We start from the raw sequence: 18,182 nt of genomic DNA, 5'->3' as shown, positions 1-18,182 counted from the left end.
AAAACGTGCTGATATCACGTGTCCATGTAATTCACTACCCGGTGCGAAAAACAGAACTCCAGACTTAAACGATTTGATCTCGGTTTTTGAACTCTCTTACAATGTCCTCAGACGATCAGCCCTGGATGGAAGGAAAAGATGAGACATGTTAATACCAAGATTATCGTTGACTATACAATGAGCCAGTATTAAATTACTCCACAACCTGCGGTAAGATAAAGGAAATAGGTTAAGGCGTCTTAGTCTGTCTTCATAAGATGGGCCAACGAGGTCTTCCACCATTTTGGCCCGTCGCCGTTGAACTCATTCTAACACATCCGTCATCTCCAAAGAGTAGAACAGATGACTTCGGTACAGTTGGTAAGTCATTTACATACCGTAAAAAAAGGGCCGAGGATTGTACGTTGGGTTACTCCACTTCCTAGTGATTCCCATGTTGATAAAGCTTATTTACCCGTACCTGTTGTCTCCTTTCATTGCGAAAGTCACTTGTCCACTTTATGATTTCATATTGGATCCCAAAACTTTCCAATTTTAAGACTACCATCATGTCAAGTAGATGGAATGCTTCTTTCGTATCAATAAGCATAATGATTACTGGTCTGTGATAAGTGTTGGACAGTTTTTTCTGCAACTTTATTTATTTATTCAGTTTTTGTTATGACTATGTGCTAATTAATTGTAAGCCCCCAAAATGCCCTGGTACGGCTGAGAGTGGGGAGAGTCCGCTCTCCCTCTCCAAATGCTCTCACATGGCCACGCGTATATAGCCTCTGACAGGGAAGTTTTACTCACTGCCTTCTCGTGGCGGGGGTGTTGTTCACGAAATTGAGAGAACAAAAAGCGAATATTTAGCACTTTAACCAGGTTGATGGATATGGAGGATCCACATAGGGGATTGGAAATCCCTGATTCCAAACCAACCGTGTACATGGGCTCCAGTATCCTGAGGGAACAAATGGCATATGAATCAATCGTTGGTCGCCGGCTACCATGAGACTGCATCTCCTCACGATGCTCCACTGCCTTGTGCCTCCTTGTACCAATATTTGTGTGTATAGATAAATAAATAAATAAATAGAATTAATTGTAAGAACAATATAATACTTCATTATCTTTTATATATTTCTTCTTAAAGAGTTTAAATGGTATGGCATTAATTCGTCCACCAGGTCATCATGCTTTAAAAGATCGTTGTATGGGATTTTGTTTTTTCAATAATGTGGCAATCGGTGCTAGACATGCTCAACAAGTCTATGGACTAGAACGGTATGTATTTTTATTGATCTATCATAATAATTTATAACAATCTCATATGGATTTTCTTTTTATATATTTATCTCTCTATGTGTGTGTGTTTTTGTTTGATGTAGGATTGCAATTATTGACTGGGATGTTCATCATGGTAATGGTACAGCGGAAATATTTGAAGATGATCCAAAGTAAAGTTATAATTCTTTATGTAATATGGTTAACATTCCTAACATACATATGTTTCTAGTTTATCCATTGTTATACGTAATACACCCCTGGTTGTTGCCATAAACTTGTTTCGTATTTATCTTCATTAATCAAAACGTCCACCGACTGTTTCGACGTGCAATGTTTTATGGTGTAGGAGTAGGTTGGAAGAAAGCTAGGGGCGACCAGATCAAAACATGGCACAAATCCATGAAGTTACTGACATTTGGACTGAGTCATGTTGGTAGGTGTAGACTACCCGGTTGGGATCCGCAAGATGATAGCAATCGATGGTTAGAGATTTTTAGTGACATGGCTCAAAATTGTTTGCAATGGTGAAGCTGCATCCACTCTTTGTGTTCTACCAAATTCTAATCTTCTGAATTCTTTATGTCCCTATCCTTTTTCTCTTTCCAAATATATTTCACTGTATTATACTCCTTGAATAACATCTTCCAACCCTAATCTTTCCGATTACTGCTTATACTCTTATTACTTCTACCACTATGGGATTTGAATCGACAACTTCATCTCTATGTTAATGTGGTATAGTAACTCGAACTGGTGTAAGTAAGTACGAAGTTCTACGTTGTGACTGACTGACTGACCATGCATTTTTTGTGTATAAAGGGTAGTTATCCAGGTGAAATAAAGGTTTCATACCTGGGATTTCAGAGTATAATTTTTTTTCTTTCTACACTGTAAATTATTGTTATTAAACGAAGTTTTTTGTTATTTCTCTGATCCTCTTCATTTAATCTACATATACTTTGGGGGGGAATTTCAGTATATTATACATATCAGTACATCGTTTTGATCATGGACGTTATTTTCCAAATAGTGATTTTAGTTCAAGTCAATTTTGTGGTACTGGTGAAGGTTTAGGTCGTACAATTCATATTGCATGGAATGGGGTTTGTTTTTATTTCTATAATCTATTTACATAATATTTTAAAACTGTCATTTGTATATCTTTATAACTTACATCACAACAATCATTGAAATCTAAGAAGCATTAGACAGATGTTTCGTCTTAGAATGTGATTCTTTAAAGATATACATCCACGACCCTATTGAGTATTAAGTTTAAGGCTTTCAGACCACAGCAAGAGCTTTCCTTCTCAACTACTGTATTGAAATCCAATGCTTTAACTTCTTAACACTATTTTATGCATTCGTTTTCCTGAGGTACTAACCTCTTCTATCATGTGGCAATCGCGAAAATATCAACATAAATAAAAGAATATTAGTTTTTATTCTTATTACACTTCTACACTTTTAAGCTAACTAGTTATTGATTTTCGGTTGCCCGCATCGCGAAAGAATACATCTTCTTAAGGGATCTAAAAATGAAACTCACTTGGAGGCATGACTGCAAAGCTGATGGGACAGCTGTCTGTGGATAGTCATATACGACATTTTTCTGGGTTTCTGATGTGTTAGGTCCATACTTTTCAGACCTTTCCTCTGTAATCGAAAATCCGTAAGATAGGACAAAGTGTACTAGTTTTAGGATGGACCTTTTTCAAACTCTGTCCTCTTCGTTATGCAAAACCAAGGTTGCTACAGACTGATTCCCTGAGGAAAAAATCTTACTGTTATCACACCCCGTATAACCATCAGTGAAACTTCGTCCTCGGATTTTAGTTTTTTGTTTTAGTCTTGGCCTTATTCTTCAATTGACCTGCCCGGTATGGTATGAATGAATGCTGTAGCCAACATAACTTGACTAGTTCATTATGATAGTAAAGCTCAACCGTCAAGTCAAGGTAACACGTACAGTTGGATAATCTAGAGTAGTTCTTAACATTATATCCTATTATTCTAAATGTGATATACATATGTCTGTATTGAAAGAATGTTAACTATATATTTATTACTGATGTTGTTTATCTTGTTCCCTGACCTTATTCTAGAGAGATGTTAAAGATGGTGATTACATTGTTGCTTTCACAAATATCATCATTCCAATATTATATGAGTTTCGACCACAGCTGATTCTGGTTTCAGCTGGATTTGATGCTGCTCATGGGGATAAGTTGGTAAGGTTAATTTTTTTACTGACTATTTATATATATATAAATTGCTTTTAAAAAGGTTAGTACAAACTATTTCTCTCTGATAATATATGTTTGCTTGATAGATATTTGGATTCCCTCCCCTAATTAAGCATAGGCCGTTGGCTAGCATTCTCCAACCCACTCTATCCTGCACCTTCCTTTCTAGTTCTATCCAGTTGTTGTTCATTCTTCTCATGTCTGTCTCCATTTCTTGGCGTAATGTTTTCTTTGGTCTTCCTCTTCTCCTTTGGCCTTCAGGATTCCATGTGAGGGCTTGCCTTGTTACGCAATTGAGTGATTTCTTCAATATGTGTCCTATCCACTTCCAGCGCTTTTTCCTGATTTTTTACTCTGCTGGAATCTGGTTTGTTCTCTCCCACAGTAGATTGTTGCTGATGTTGTCTGGCCAACGGATCCGAAGTATCTTACGTAGACAACTGTTAATAAACACTTGTATCTTCTGGATGATGGCTTTCATAGTTCTTCAAGTTTCCGCCTCATACGGTGGAACTGTCTTGACATTTGTATTGAAAATTCTGATCTTGGTGTTGGTTGACAATTGTTTCGAGTTCCAGATGTTCTTCAATTGTAGATTTGCTGCTCTTGCTTTGTTGATCCACACCTTCACATCTGCATCAGTTCATCAATAATGCTGCTCTGATATGTAAAGGTTTTCACATCCTTCAAAGCTTCTCCGTCAAGTGTGATTTGATTTGTACCTGTTGCGCTGTATCACATATATACCTTTGTAATTTTTTCTTGTTTTTAACTCTTAAAAAGTAAAAGCTTTCATTGAAAACTTCAACTTTTGTGTTTTGTCTTCTCTGTAATTTCATGAGTTGCATATTCTTCTGTGTTAATATCTGTAATAAAAATTAAAATCTTAGTTATCCAGAGAATAAGTTAAATTAATTGTAATAGTAATGATATTAAGAGAGACTAAACATTGAGAATATATTACGAGATAATGGAACGAAAGAAGATGTGAGATGGAATATATAGACTTGCAGTTCAAAGGAAGATAGACAATGAGTGGTTCTTTGCCATTATGATTGATTTTGAACCACATTACTCAGTACTTACAATTACTGATTGCCTTTTTACTTGGACTCCAACCCCAACTAGGTAACTTCCATCTGTCTCTACAGTTAAAACAAATTGTAAGTAATTTCATGAACCACCCCACGTCTTGTTTTAGGTGCCTGTAATTTTCCAATATATTCCTACACCAACTAACATTCCATGTTGAGGTAGGCGTTGCTTGGCTATATCTAATAAATGTCCAAACCACCTCATTCAATTGAGGTTGAATACCTTATCAATTGATTTGCCGTCCTTATTTAATACCATACACCTAACTTCAGCGTTTCTCATCCAGTCGTCCCTCGAAACGTTAAAGATGCTCCGAAGACTCCTGGAGCCTACGTATGTCTTCTTCATTTACTAGTTATGTTTCACAGACGTATAATAATATATGGCTAACTTTTGCTCAATATACTCGTCGTTTAATTGGCAAATAGACATTTCGCCTATGTCACAAGTGACGAAATTCGAAGAAGGTCAATAAAGCTTTCTAAATCCGTGCTAAGGTTTCATCAGTAGGAAACAAAGATAACATACCTTTCTGGGTTTCATCACAGAGATTTATTTACTTAAAAATCTCACTGTGTGCACAACTATATCTGTTTCACTGAATTAATGAAACCTATATAATTTCGACAACTTTAGAAAACTCAGAAGCACTTGATGGCCGTTTAGTTTTAGTATAAGACTCCTCAGAAGTGCGTACTCACGATCCCACGATCAGAAATCAGATCTAGGCCCTCCTGTTTTTCACTCGGAAGTTTAATCTCTAAACCACTGAGTCGATAACCAATGTTGTACAAGTTTAACTTTACTCCATAGGCCGAAGATCTTGGGTTCGATTACTGACTGCTCAGTTATGAGTGCACATTCCTGTGGAGTCCCATGCTAGGACTAAACAGCCGTCCAGTCCTTCCAGGTTTTCAATGGTTATTTGACTTAGATCTCAACGAGATTCAACAATCTCCACAACCCCATTTATTTTTAATATGTTATCATTCTACACATATCACATTTTACATTACCATATTTGAATCTTTTCATTTTTTTAAAGGGTAGATTAGGTGTATCTCCTGAATGTTTCGCTCATTTAACACATTTATTAATGACAGTTGTACATTTAAATCCATCTGTATATACATTAAATCATCGAAAGAATTCACCCATCATATCAACTCCAACTAGACAAACTCGTCAACGTTTACAACAAGAAAAATCAATATCCTATTCTGGTGGATTAGTATTAGCTTTAGAAGGTGGCTATCAAATAACTGCTTTATCACAGTGTGTTGCTCATTGTGTAGCTGCATTATTAGGTGATAATTGCCCACGTTTAGCATCGAATCTTTCCATCTCTGAAAAGTAATGTCATACTTTTTTTAATGTTTCAAATAAATTCATCGTTTTAGTGATATCATTTAATTGTAATTTGTCATAGCTCTTCATATGTTAGATAATCGATAACAGTATGAAATCACTTTTTTGTCCTGAAGTATAATGCACCCTTAGGACTGTAACGCGCTTTAACCGGGTTGGTGGACACGGAAAATCCACCTAGGTGAGTTGGAAAACCCTGATTCCAAACCAATGGTGCACATGAACTCCAGTATCCTGAGGAAACAAACGGCGTATGAATCAATCGTTGGTCACCGGCTACCATGGGACTGCATCTCCTCACTATGCTCCACTGCGTTGTGGATCAGACCTTTAGATCAAAGGCTCCGGATGTGGTCCCCTAAGAAAACCACCTGCTTCAGTTTGAGCACCTGGGCAGTATCACAGCGCTCACACAAATCTCATTTGATTTGTGCGGCACATATGTGTCTGGTGCTTCCTTGTACCAATATTTATGTGTTTAAATAAAATAAATAAATAAATAGAACTGTAAGATTCGGTGGGTAAATAATCTCTCACACACACACTTACATCCATACATAACTCACGAGGACTATCCCATTAGTAAGCATGTGTAATTTCCCGTTGTTAATATTCTGAACTGTAAATGATCAGTCTTTGATACCACATGATCATCCTGAGCGGATTGCCTTGCTATAGTATCATGTTACCAGTTTCTGTATATTTAATATATGGCTAGTATTAGAATCTTGAACCCTTGTTTTGTTCTGTTCAGAACTCGTCAGCTGAATTTACCCTCATTCCAGTGTTGATGTTGAGCACCTAGTTCAATACTTAACTACTTTATAATCTGATGTCAGATGTTCGTTTAACCACCGCTAGTATTCTTCCAACATTTTCCTTCTCCATGCATAATGGCTTACCAAGATAGGGATAGTGAGTTGGTATACATAAGACATATCCTAATCACCCTTAGTCTGTGAAATTTCAGTCTTGTTTGCTACCTTTGCTTAGTATCCTATCCCTAAACTGAACATTCCTCACTCGGTTATTCCACAATACTCTCCCTACATTGAGTAATACTTCAAAAACCTGATGACAATCATACACATTATTTTTTCGTCTTGTCGACTAACAATTCTGTAGTACATCATAATTATTGGATATTTTCTTTACTGTCATATGCCTTTCTAGTTTCTTATCATCATAGCTTATATTGTATGAGGATTTTTTTTGTTTGTTTCTTATTTCTTACAAATCAGGAGTTGTAAATCTATGCAACAAACTATTGAAATTCATTCAAACTATTGGAATATGCTTAAAGGTTTCGGTAGGTTTTTTGTCATACATTTTTCCGTATAAAATTAGTTTCTATACAGTTTTGATGGTTTAGTGATTTTGGTTAAAAACAAACAAACTGGAGATGAAAGAACTGAACAGTTGTTCTGTTCTATGGTTGGGTCGGATAAGTTTGAGTTATGACGTGAAACTAATTCAAATCACGTAAGCAACTTCAAGATTCAGTCAGCTACAACGAATGATCAGCCACATATATCCATCGGTCCAAGTGGCCACACCTCATTAGCACAACATGATGAACACCGAATTCATAGTAGTTACTTCAATGTTAGTAATATATAAAAGAATGATTGCCTATACCCATATGATACAGGGAGAACGAATTGGTTGGTAGGAGTAAAGGTAAAAAGTGATTTTAATCCCACGGTTTAAGGGAAGGTAAAGAGTGTATACACCTACGCTGTTGTGATCGATTCTTAGCCATGTCACCCAAAGTCTCTAACTACTGGTTACGATAGTCACGCGGATCCCAACCAAGTAGTGTGGATCTACCAACATAGCTCAGACTAGAAGTTAGTGACTTCAAGCACTGATACCATGTTTTGATTTGGCCGGCCCTAACTTTCTTCCAACCATCGCCAATACTAGTCAGCATAGCTCATCATGGTAATCGGTGTTCAGGTATACGTAACACGTGGCCCAACCATCTCAGTCGATGAAGATTCATGACCTCATCAACTGATTTACCATACCCTCAAATAATTTGAAATGAAAAATTATCCTTCTGTTTGTTTTCTTTTTCTTTTTTCTTTACTCAGATCCAGTTAATCGTTATTATGATCAAGATTCAATACGTCGACCTGTAATTGGTAGAAATACTCGACAAAATCCTCAGAATACTACTACTACTACTATTAGTAGTAATAGTAGTATTAATACAACTATTGAATTGAACAATGAAAGTGATTTAGTTCATTCAAAATTAAATAATCTTAGTTTAAATGATAAACAACTTGTTACAAAATGTACATCAACTCCTGGTGATAATAATAATCATTTAGATGATGAATTTTCTCAATTGTTTAAAACAAAATTAACATTAAATGGTTAGTTTCACCGGTTATATGGATGAATCTGTCATAGTATTATTTCTTCATTACTTCACTTTTAATACATTTACTTACTTACTTACTCCTGTTACCCCTCGTAGAGAAGCTTAGACCACCCGCCAATATTCTCCATTCAACTCTGTCATAGGATGTAGTTTGATGCTTTATGTAAATATGTATCTTATCCACTTGTAACGTCTTTTTTTTAATTTCCCCTTCAGTTCGAAGTTGGTTTGTTCTCTTCTACAATAGACTGTTACTGATGGTATCTGGTTAACCGGCTACCATGAAACTGCATCTCCTTACGTTGCTTCACTGACTTGTGAAATAGATCTTAAGGTCGAGGGCTCCGGGTGGGGGTCCCCTAAGAAAACCACTCGCCCCGGTTCGGTCAATGGGGTAGTATCATCGCCCACACACAAATCAAGTGTACTGTGTGGCGCATATCTACTTGGTGCCCCCTTGTCCCAATATTTATGAGTTCAAATAGATAAACAAATATCCGGTCAACGAACATTGAGTATCTTCAGCAAACAATTGCTTGTAATCACTTATACCTTTTTAATGATGGTTTTGGTAGTTCTCGATGTTTCAACTTTGTACAGTAGAACTAACGGTCTTGATGTCCGTTTTGAAGATTGTGAATTTGATATTGGTTAAGAGTTGTTTTGAGTTCCATACATTGTTCAACTGTAAGAATGAGGCTGTTGGTTTGCCAATTCTTACCTTTACATCTGCATCAGATTTCTCTTTTCATCGACGATACGTGAAAGTTTCCATCTTCTCCATCAATTGTGACTGGGTTGGTGTTCTCCATGGTGAATTTGGGGATCTTGGTTTTTCTTTTATGTATGTTAAAGCCTACTGATTCAGAAACTTCTGTTACTCTAATTTTCTTCATCTATATTTGTTGGTGTATATGAAATAGAAGAGCTAGGTAATCTGTGAAGTCCAAATCGTCTAGTTGCATCTAAGTTGTTCATTATATTCTGTGCTTTCCATGAGATGTGGAGGTTTTCATAATCCAATTAACCACCAGAAGAAAGAGAAAAGGTGAGAGAAAGCAGTCTTGTCTGACTCCGACCATCATTGCAAACCTGGAAGCATTGGACGGTCGTTCCATCCTAGTGTGGGACGCCTCAGTAGTGCACCTACACAATCCCGCACGCGGGACTCGAACCTAGGACCTTCGGTCTCATGAGCGGGATCGTGGATATGTACTTTTGAAGAGTGCCATACTAGGATGATTCAATAGTTCCTTTATTTTTTGAAGTACATGTGCAATTAGGCACTGATTATTCAAAATGACATCACATTCTTTGATCCAAACAGTTGGAATTATGAAATATTTATTTGTTATTCTGAAGATGATAGACCTTAGTTGTCTTAAACTAGTCAATTTTGGGTACCTTGTTTATAACGCGTTGTATTCACGAGTGTTTTTTTTAATTTTTCTTTATATTTCTTTTGATATTTAAACGATACAGTTATTGTAACCAATTGTTAAGGATGTTGGCTAACATGGTTCAGAATTGATCACAGTCGGTCGGATTCATCCATTCTTTGTTCTACCTTAGATACTGAGTTTCAATGTTATTTCCTTTAATCATATTGTCTATCCTTTATCTTTTTTTTTGCCACCTTTTATGTTGTTACCACTATGTTGCATAAGTTTAAAGTGTTTCATACAAAGATATATGGATATTTACTATGGCTAGTTGCATTGGTTCACTTACAATAGCTGGCCCAATGGGTTACAGTTAGTGTAAAACAATTATAATGCCCTGGTATGACCGAGAGTAGGGAGAGTACGCTCTCCCTTTCGAAATGCTCTCACATGGTCACGCGTATATAGCCTCTGACAGGGAAGTCCTACTCACTGCCTTCTCGCAACACGGGTGTTGCTTATGAAATTGAGATGACGAAAAGCGAATATCCGGCGCTTTAACCGGGTCGGTGGACATGGCGCGTCCACTTAGGGGAGTTGGAAAACCCTGATTCCAAACCAATGGTGTAAATGGGCTCCAGTATCCTGAGGGAACAAAAAGCGTATGAACTAATCGTTGTTTACCGGTTACCATGCTGTTGCATCTCCTCACGATGCTCCACTCCCTGCCTTGTGGATCAGACCTTTGCATCAAAGACTCCGATTGTGGTCCCCTAAGAAAACCACCTGCGTCAGTTTGGGCACTTGGGCAGTATCACAGCCCTCACACAAATCAAATGAGACTTGTGTGGCGCATATTTATCTGGTGCTTCCTTGTACCAATATTTATGTGTTTAAATAAAAAAATTAAAATAAATCATCTATATCATATAATTCCTGCCATATTTATCATTCTCTTTGAATAAATTCCCTTTATTCTGTTTTAGTTAATTCCTCACTAAATAATACAAGTGATAGGTTGAGTTCAACATCAATATCTAAACATCTACCGGAAAGACAATGTGTTGATGAACAGAATTCTTATGAAACTTTGAATAATAATGGCGGATCAACTGTGGCAAAAACATCAGGATTAGTCATAGATTCCTCAGAATCTCACCAACACCACCAACAGCAACAACCATCAACATCTAATGGTAGTGGTTTTATTTCAGAGGATATTCATGATTTCTTTGGATTAGTAAGTTATTCATTGTCACGCTCTATATTTCATATTTGACAGTTCAATTTATGTATTTAACTAATTTGCAATAATCAAATGTAGTTGGTAGTTGGGCATCCCTATTTTAGTCACCTAATTCAGTTATATTAACTGGGACACTTATTCTGTTAGGTTCTACCATGCGAGGCAGGTCAGTTAAACAACAACGGTAAAACTTGAAGTAGGAACTTGATACCTAGTGACGAAATCGTACCATTAAATTTAGAGGAATGTGACTGAAATTAGGTGTTTTTCCCTCGGATAACCAGAATCTGGGACGATCCTACCTTCCCACAGTGTAAGAAGGGAGTTAGAAAAGATACAGCCTAAAAAAACACACCTTATTATTTCCCACAAATTCTTATCGCTGACAGAGTGGTTTTAAAATTATTGAGCTAATATATCAAGAAGTCCCTGAGAAATGTGTATGTGACTAGTTTCAAGCAGTTGCTCCTTATATTCTATGGTCACTCTCCTAGGTTTTCATGATATACCCGAACTCGGTTTTTCACTGTATGGAAGACATTTGACTTTTTGACTAAATATATTTTCCACTGAAAATAAACTCATTTGACAGTATTCGTCTGCTTCCCTCTTTTCTGTCTTTGTATATCCCACGCTTGAATATATATCGACCGATTATTTAACTTAATCATTTAACTAGTGGATAATAAGATTACTGTCAGATTTTGTTGAAAAACCTGAGAATAAAGCTGAAGCGAACTATGCGTATTCTTTATCAGTGATCAAAACATTTTGAATAATGAAACAACTGGCACAGATGACGACACACTATAACACTTAAAATGATCATAGTCGAACACGTTTTCAACCGATTCAAAGGGGCATCACTGCATATCAACCACTGGTTCAGTAATTTTAACATGTAAATTAAAATCATGGTTTGCTTAGAGGTGATAAACGGTTGTTATCTAATTAAATCATCCTATCCTACCGGGGATCAGTGCATTTTAATTTGTAGTGGTGTGGACTATCCGTTGATATATTGATTGGGATTCGTTTTATCTTGGTTGGCATATGTACATCCTGTATGATTTATCTGAATGTAACCATTATGACACAAATTTACTTAGAATAAATGGAATCTGGCTGACCGTCGAATCCAAGATGCGTGTTTCATCTTATTTCAGACTCATCAGTTGGGTGTATTCAGACCCCAGAGTCCATGTTCACACGAACCCATTGTCGTTCACTTTAAACGCCTACGCCTTATCTACTTAGCTACTACTGATACTGCCCAGGTGCCCAGACTGAAGCAGGTGGTTGTCTTAGGGGGCCACACCTGGAGCCTTCGACCTAAAGATCTGATCCACAAGGCAGTGGAGCATCGTAAGGAGATGCAGTCTAATGTTAGCCGGTGACCAACGATTGGTTCATACGCCATTTGTTGTTCCATCAGGATACTGGATCCCATGTACACCATTGGTTTGAAATGAGGGTTTTTGAACTCCCCTAGGTGGACTTTCCGTGTCCACCAACCCGGTTAAAGCGCCGGACATTGGCTTTTTGTCCTCTCAAGTTCGTAAACAACATCCTTGGTGCGAGAAGGCAGTGAGTAGGACATCCCTGTCAGAAGCTATAAACGCGTGGTCATGTGTGAGCATTTGGAGAGGGAGAGCGTACTCTCCCCACTCTTGGCCGTACCAGGGCATTTGGGGGCTAGTAACTCACTGTTGTAGGATGAGATGGATAAACACACATGAGTATGATTTTATTCAGAATAATGTATGTGGTAGTATATAAATTCATGATAATTTCTTCCGAATCTCCTCAATGTTTCGTTTTTGTTTTTTTCATTTCAGCCTTCTTCACATGAATTAACTTCTCAAGTGTTTGCTGTCACACCATTAAGTTGGTGTCCTCATTTAATATCTGTTCAAAATAATCCTAATTGGAAACCTGACATAAATAGTTTGTGTAATTCTTGTAATCATTCCAGTGAAAATTGGGTTTGTCTATCATGTTATTCAGTAAGTTTTGTATGTGTATATGTGTGTGTGTATTTATGTTTCTACGCATATAATTTACTCAATAATGTACATATTGTACTGTTTGATAATGTAATGCTTTGTTTTGAGTCACCATATTAAGTGCGAATATTTCAATATAAAGATCAATTAATATTAGAATAGAAACAATTTCTCTATATACAGTTACCATGGAACCATGTGATTTACTTACTTACTTACTTACTTACTTACTTACTTACTTACTTATGTCTGTCACCCCTCGCGGGGGAGCACTCTCCATCCAACCTTATCGCGGGCAATCCTTTCCAGTTGCTATCCATCCTTTTCATATCTGCTTCTATTTCTCAAAGTAATGTGTTCTTTGGACTTCCTCTTTTCCGCTTCCCTTCAGGACTCCAAGTTTACGCTTGCCTCGTGATGCAGTTTGGCGATGTCATCAATGTATATCCTATCCACTTCTAACATTTTCCCTTAATTTTCTGTTAAGTTCAAAGCTGGTTTGTCCTCTCCCACAGAAGACTCTGCTGATGGTATCCGACCAGTGGATGTTGAGTATTTTACGAAGTCAACCATTTATAAATATTTGTACCTTCTTGACGATGGTTGTAGTAGTTTTCCACGTTTTAGCTCCATACAGTGGGAGTGTCTTGACGTTCGTATTTAAGATTGTGACTTTGATATTGGTTGACAGTTATTTTGAGTTCCATATGTTGTTCAATTATAGGAATGCGGTCCTTGATTTGCCAATCCTCGCATGTGACTATTCACTAATTACTTTCTAACTTTTTCTAGGTTTTTATTCAACTGTGTTGTGTTTATTCTGGTGAACTTAACTTATCATTAAAGATTTCTAAATGATCTCATTCTTGATATTAAGTACATTCAACTTGATGATACCTAAATTGCATGTAACACTTTTTTGTCTTGAATTCCACTGTAATGAACTAAGACTTAGTGGAGATAACCATTTTATAGTTTAATACAAAATCATACATCCAATTCATCATTTCCTCAAGGTCCTGCCATATCAGACAGGTCGTTTGAAGAGTGGTAAGACTGAAAGCAGCAAACATAACACCAGAGGGAGAAGTCGTACTGCTGACTGTACAGAAGTGTGACAACAGTAAGGTGTTTTCTTCAGACAACCAGCATAACAGCGATGCTGCCTTCCCACAAGGATGGGTGGGGTTAGAAAAGGTCAACCCTAAAAATGCACACCTCGCCTTATCCCACGGATATCCGTCTCCGGCGGTAAGGTCTCAACAAGTACGGAGCTAACACAAAAACTACCCACAAAAAGGTCATGTGTGACTGACCTCCAGCAGCTGTCCCTTGGGCACTGCAGTCACACTCGCAGGTCATTAAGACCACTTCTAACCCAATTTCCTTTTCAGGTACCTCTAGAAGAACCCTTCTACGGTGTGGGAAACCGGGAAGTGATAACTGCCCTCATACCTTTAACAGCACTCATACACCACAAATGTACTTAATATCAGGAATGAGATCATTTAGAAATCTTTACTGATAAGTTAAGTTCACTAGAATAAACACCACATAGTTGAATGAAAACCTCAAAAAGTCCGAAATGTTTATAGGTGAATATCAAGTTCTAAGCAAATGCTGATTCATTTACTTTACCTATCGGTTAAAAAAAAACTTTTTTTCGTATTCTCAAGGTTTACTGTGGTCGTTATGCTAATTCACATATGATTGAGCATTTTAATACAACAAAACATTCAATTGTACTTAGTTATGCTGATTTATCAACATGGTGTTATCAATGTGAATCTTATGTGCATAATGAAGTAAGAAAATTGTTAATATGAGTTTATTAGTCAATTCAATTTTAAAGTCCGATCATTTTCAATAAACTAAAAATCATGTAGTTGAGATCATGAGTCAATTGAAACTAGACCACCATGGAAAACCTGGAAGCACTGAACGGCCGTTTCATCCTATTGTGGGACTTCACAGCAGTGCGCATCGACGATCTCGCCTCGCGGGATTCGAACCTAAAAAATTTGAAACTAAAAAGCACTTAGTTGGGATCTCAATCAAGCAATCTGAATCGTTTGATATCTCTTAGACCAATAACTTTTGGTTGACAGCTATTCTTCCTTGGATTAGCAATCTAGAGGATCAGATATGCATAATATTTATCTCAGCCTCGTTAGATTATGCTTCTGTTCATCATAGCCTTAACAACCGAATTACTAGAGATGTTACGAAAGAGAACACAGGCAAGGACAATCGACTCTATTTAGCACAAAATTACAGAGTTATTTGATAAAATAGAAAGAACCATGGTGGAGAAGATTTGTAGCTCAGGTGGGTGATTTTGATGTGGGTTTGTTCTCTGAGCTGGATGGTTTGGTCGTGGAGCTTTTATCGTCCTTCTGAACGACATCATCAGCACAAACTTCGGGTGACCATCTATGCGTTGGATGCCGTTTATTTATTTATTTATTTAAACACATAAATATTGGTACAAGGAAGCACCAGATAAATATGCGCCTCACAAATCTCATTTGATTTGTATGAGGGCTGTGATACTGCCCAAGTGCCCAAACTGAAGCAGGTGGTTTTCTTAGGAGGCCACACCCCGAGCCTTTGACCTGAAGGTCTAGTCCACAAGGCAGTGGAGAATCGTAAGGAGATGCAGTCCCATGGTAGCCGGTGACCAACAATTGGTTCATACGCCATTTGTTCCCTCAGGATACTGGAACCCATTTACACCATTAGTTTGAAATCAGGATTTTCCAACTCCCCTAGGTGAACTTTCCATATCCACCAACCCGGTTAAAGCGCCGGACATTCGCTTTTCGTCCTGTCAATTTCGTGAACAACACCCGTGTTGCGAGAAGGCAGTGAGTAGGACTTTCCTGGCAGAGGCTATATATTCGCGTGGCCATATGCGAGCATTTGGAGAGGGAGAGCGGACTCTCCCCACTCTCGGGCGTACCAGGGCATTTGGGGGCTGTTGGATGCTGGCTTAGTGGTCTGTCGGTCAAGTGCTTTGGCGCAGGACTGATAGGTCCTGGGTTCGAATCTCGCTCGCAAGGCGGGATCGTGGAAGCGCACTGACACTGAGGAGTCCCACAATAGGACAAAACGGCCATCCAGTGCTTCCATGTTCTCCATGGTAGTCCAGCTTCAATTGACTCATGATTTCAAGTATATATATAAACTATATCATTTCATTACTTTTATTCTTTCTTATTCAGGTATTATTGAATATGAAACGTGCTGTTTATCAAGCAAAATTTGGTGAAGATATGCCAGGTTCTTCTTGAACACCATCATCACTACATCACTAGAATAGTACATGTTTATCTTATAAACCTATCTATGTATATTGTATATTGATTGATTGATTGTATTACAGAAAATTCAGATTCCCTTTATTATCTTTTTTTTAACTGTTCACAATGGATACTTCCTTTTTTTGTTCTTATAAAATTGTATTATCACTAACTGTTATATAGATCTCTATTCTTATGAATGTTCAATTCAATATGGAAATTTTTTTCTTTTTACCTATTTCTATTAACCATACTACTACTAATATTACTACTATCAGTAGTAGTATCATAACTATCTGTTTTTAAAATGAAACGATTACATTTTATGATATAAATATAATTCAATGATATGAATCGATCATTTTATTGTGTGTTTTTCGTTTGTTTCGTTGTTTTTTTTGTTTCATTTACTGTTTTTCCAATGTTTGTTACAGTATAGGACTCAGTAGGTTAGTGAATGACGCGATGACGTTTGAAGCGAAAGGTACTGGGTTCGAGTCTCAGAGTGAACATCAACTCTGAGGTGCAGGTACATCCAGCTGACGAGTCCCGAATAGGATGAAACGCGTGTCCTGGATTCCACTACTAGCCACTATCCATCTTTGATTGCCCCCAAATGCCCTGGTACGGCCGAGAGAGGGGAGAGTCCGCTCTCCCTCTCAAAATGTTCTCACATGGCCACGTGTATATAGCCTCTGCCAGGGAAGTCCTACTCACTGCCTTCTCGTGGCGAGGGTGTTCACGAAATTGAGAGGACGAAAAGCGAATGTCCGGCGCTTTAACTAGGTTAGTGGACACGGTGAGTCCACCTAGGGGAGTTAGAAAACCCTCATTCCAAACCAATAGTGCACATGGGCTCCAGTATCCTGAGGGAACAAAAAGCGTATGAACCAATCGTTGGTCACCGGCTACCATGAAACTGCATCTCCTCACGATGCTCCACTGCCTTGTGGATCATACCTTTAGGTCGAAGGCTCCGGGTATGGCCCCCCCCTAAGATAACCATCTGCTTCGGTTGGGGAACTGCATTGTATCACAGCCTTCACACAAATCAAATGAGATTTGTGCGGAGTATATATATCTAGTGCTCCCTTGTTGCAATATTTATGTGTTTAAATAAATAAATTTTTCAGTAGATAGAACTATACTGTATTAATTAATTAGTTAATCTGATTGAAAATTTTAAAACTCAATGACAGGTAGTAAGCAAAGATGGATAGTGGCTAACAGTGGAATCTAGTTTGACGCGCGTTTCGCCCTATTCGGGACTCGTCAGCTGGATGTACCTGCATCTCAGAGTTGATGTTCACTTGAGGACTCAAATCCAGTACCTTTTGCTTCAAACGCCATCGTGTTATCCACTGAGTCGTGATAGCCACTTCTTTGTGCAATGGGGTGAAGTTTGAATTCACTTAGTATTGTTTGTTTAAATCTTCCCATTGGTGCTTAGGACTGCAACTCGTCAGTCTCTTATTGGCATATGTGCATCAATGGGAAGATATAAGTAAACTTTATCAAGTGAATTTAAACTTCACCCCATTGCATAATCTACTAATGGCTATCAGCACTCAGTAGTTGAGTGGATAATGTGATGGCATTTGAAGCGAACGGTACCGGGTTCGAGTCCCAGAGTGAACATCAACTCTGAGATGCAGGTACATCCAGCTGACGAGTCCCAAATAGGACGAACTGGATTCCACTGTTAGCCACTATCCATCTTTGCTTACCATGCTTGTGAAATAAGGCTATATCGAGGCAATACGCACAGTATGCACATGTATGCCAATAAGAGACTGACCAGTTGCAGTCCTAAACATCAATGGGAAGATTCAAACTAGTAATACTAAGTGAATTCAATGACAGATACTTGTTT

At 37.8% G+C, this 18,182-nt stretch overlaps 1 protein-coding gene across 1 annotated transcript in view; it reads left to right on the top strand.

The window, feature by feature from the left end:
• Smp_138770 (histone deacetylase,putative) overlaps window positions 1–16,669 on the top strand; it is a 63,550-nt gene extending 46,881 nt beyond the window's left edge. The window contains exons 20-31 of the mRNA XM_018791344.1: window positions 1,141–1,269; window positions 1,374–1,442; window positions 2,249–2,375; window positions 3,378–3,503; window positions 5,659–5,966; window positions 7,223–7,290; window positions 8,078–8,128; window positions 8,231–8,365; window positions 10,742–10,995; window positions 12,840–13,007; window positions 14,684–14,812; window positions 16,232–16,669. Coding sequence (XP_018645482.1) covers window positions 1,141–1,269; window positions 1,374–1,442; window positions 2,249–2,375; window positions 3,378–3,503; window positions 5,659–5,966; window positions 7,223–7,290; window positions 8,078–8,128; window positions 8,231–8,365; window positions 10,742–10,995; window positions 12,840–13,007; window positions 14,684–14,812; window positions 16,232–16,300 — 1,633 coding nt within the window. The 3' untranslated portion in view covers window positions 16,301–16,669. The remainder of the gene's footprint in view (window positions 1–1,140; window positions 1,270–1,373; window positions 1,443–2,248; window positions 2,376–3,377; window positions 3,504–5,658; window positions 5,967–7,222; window positions 7,291–8,077; window positions 8,129–8,230; window positions 8,366–10,741; window positions 10,996–12,839; window positions 13,008–14,683; window positions 14,813–16,231) is intronic.
• The last annotated feature ends 1,513 nt before the right edge of the window (window positions 16,670–18,182 follow it).

Source organism: Schistosoma mansoni (assembly GCF_000237925.1).
Source record: "Schistosoma mansoni, WGS project CABG00000000 data, chromosome 3 unplaced supercontig 0083, strain Puerto Rico, whole genome shotgun sequence".
In the NCBI taxonomy this organism is placed as follows: Eukaryota; Metazoa; Platyhelminthes; class Trematoda; order Strigeidida; family Schistosomatidae; genus Schistosoma; species Schistosoma mansoni.
The sequence above is the reverse complement of the archived record's forward strand: the minus strand, read 5'-3'. Positions and strand labels throughout refer to the sequence as shown.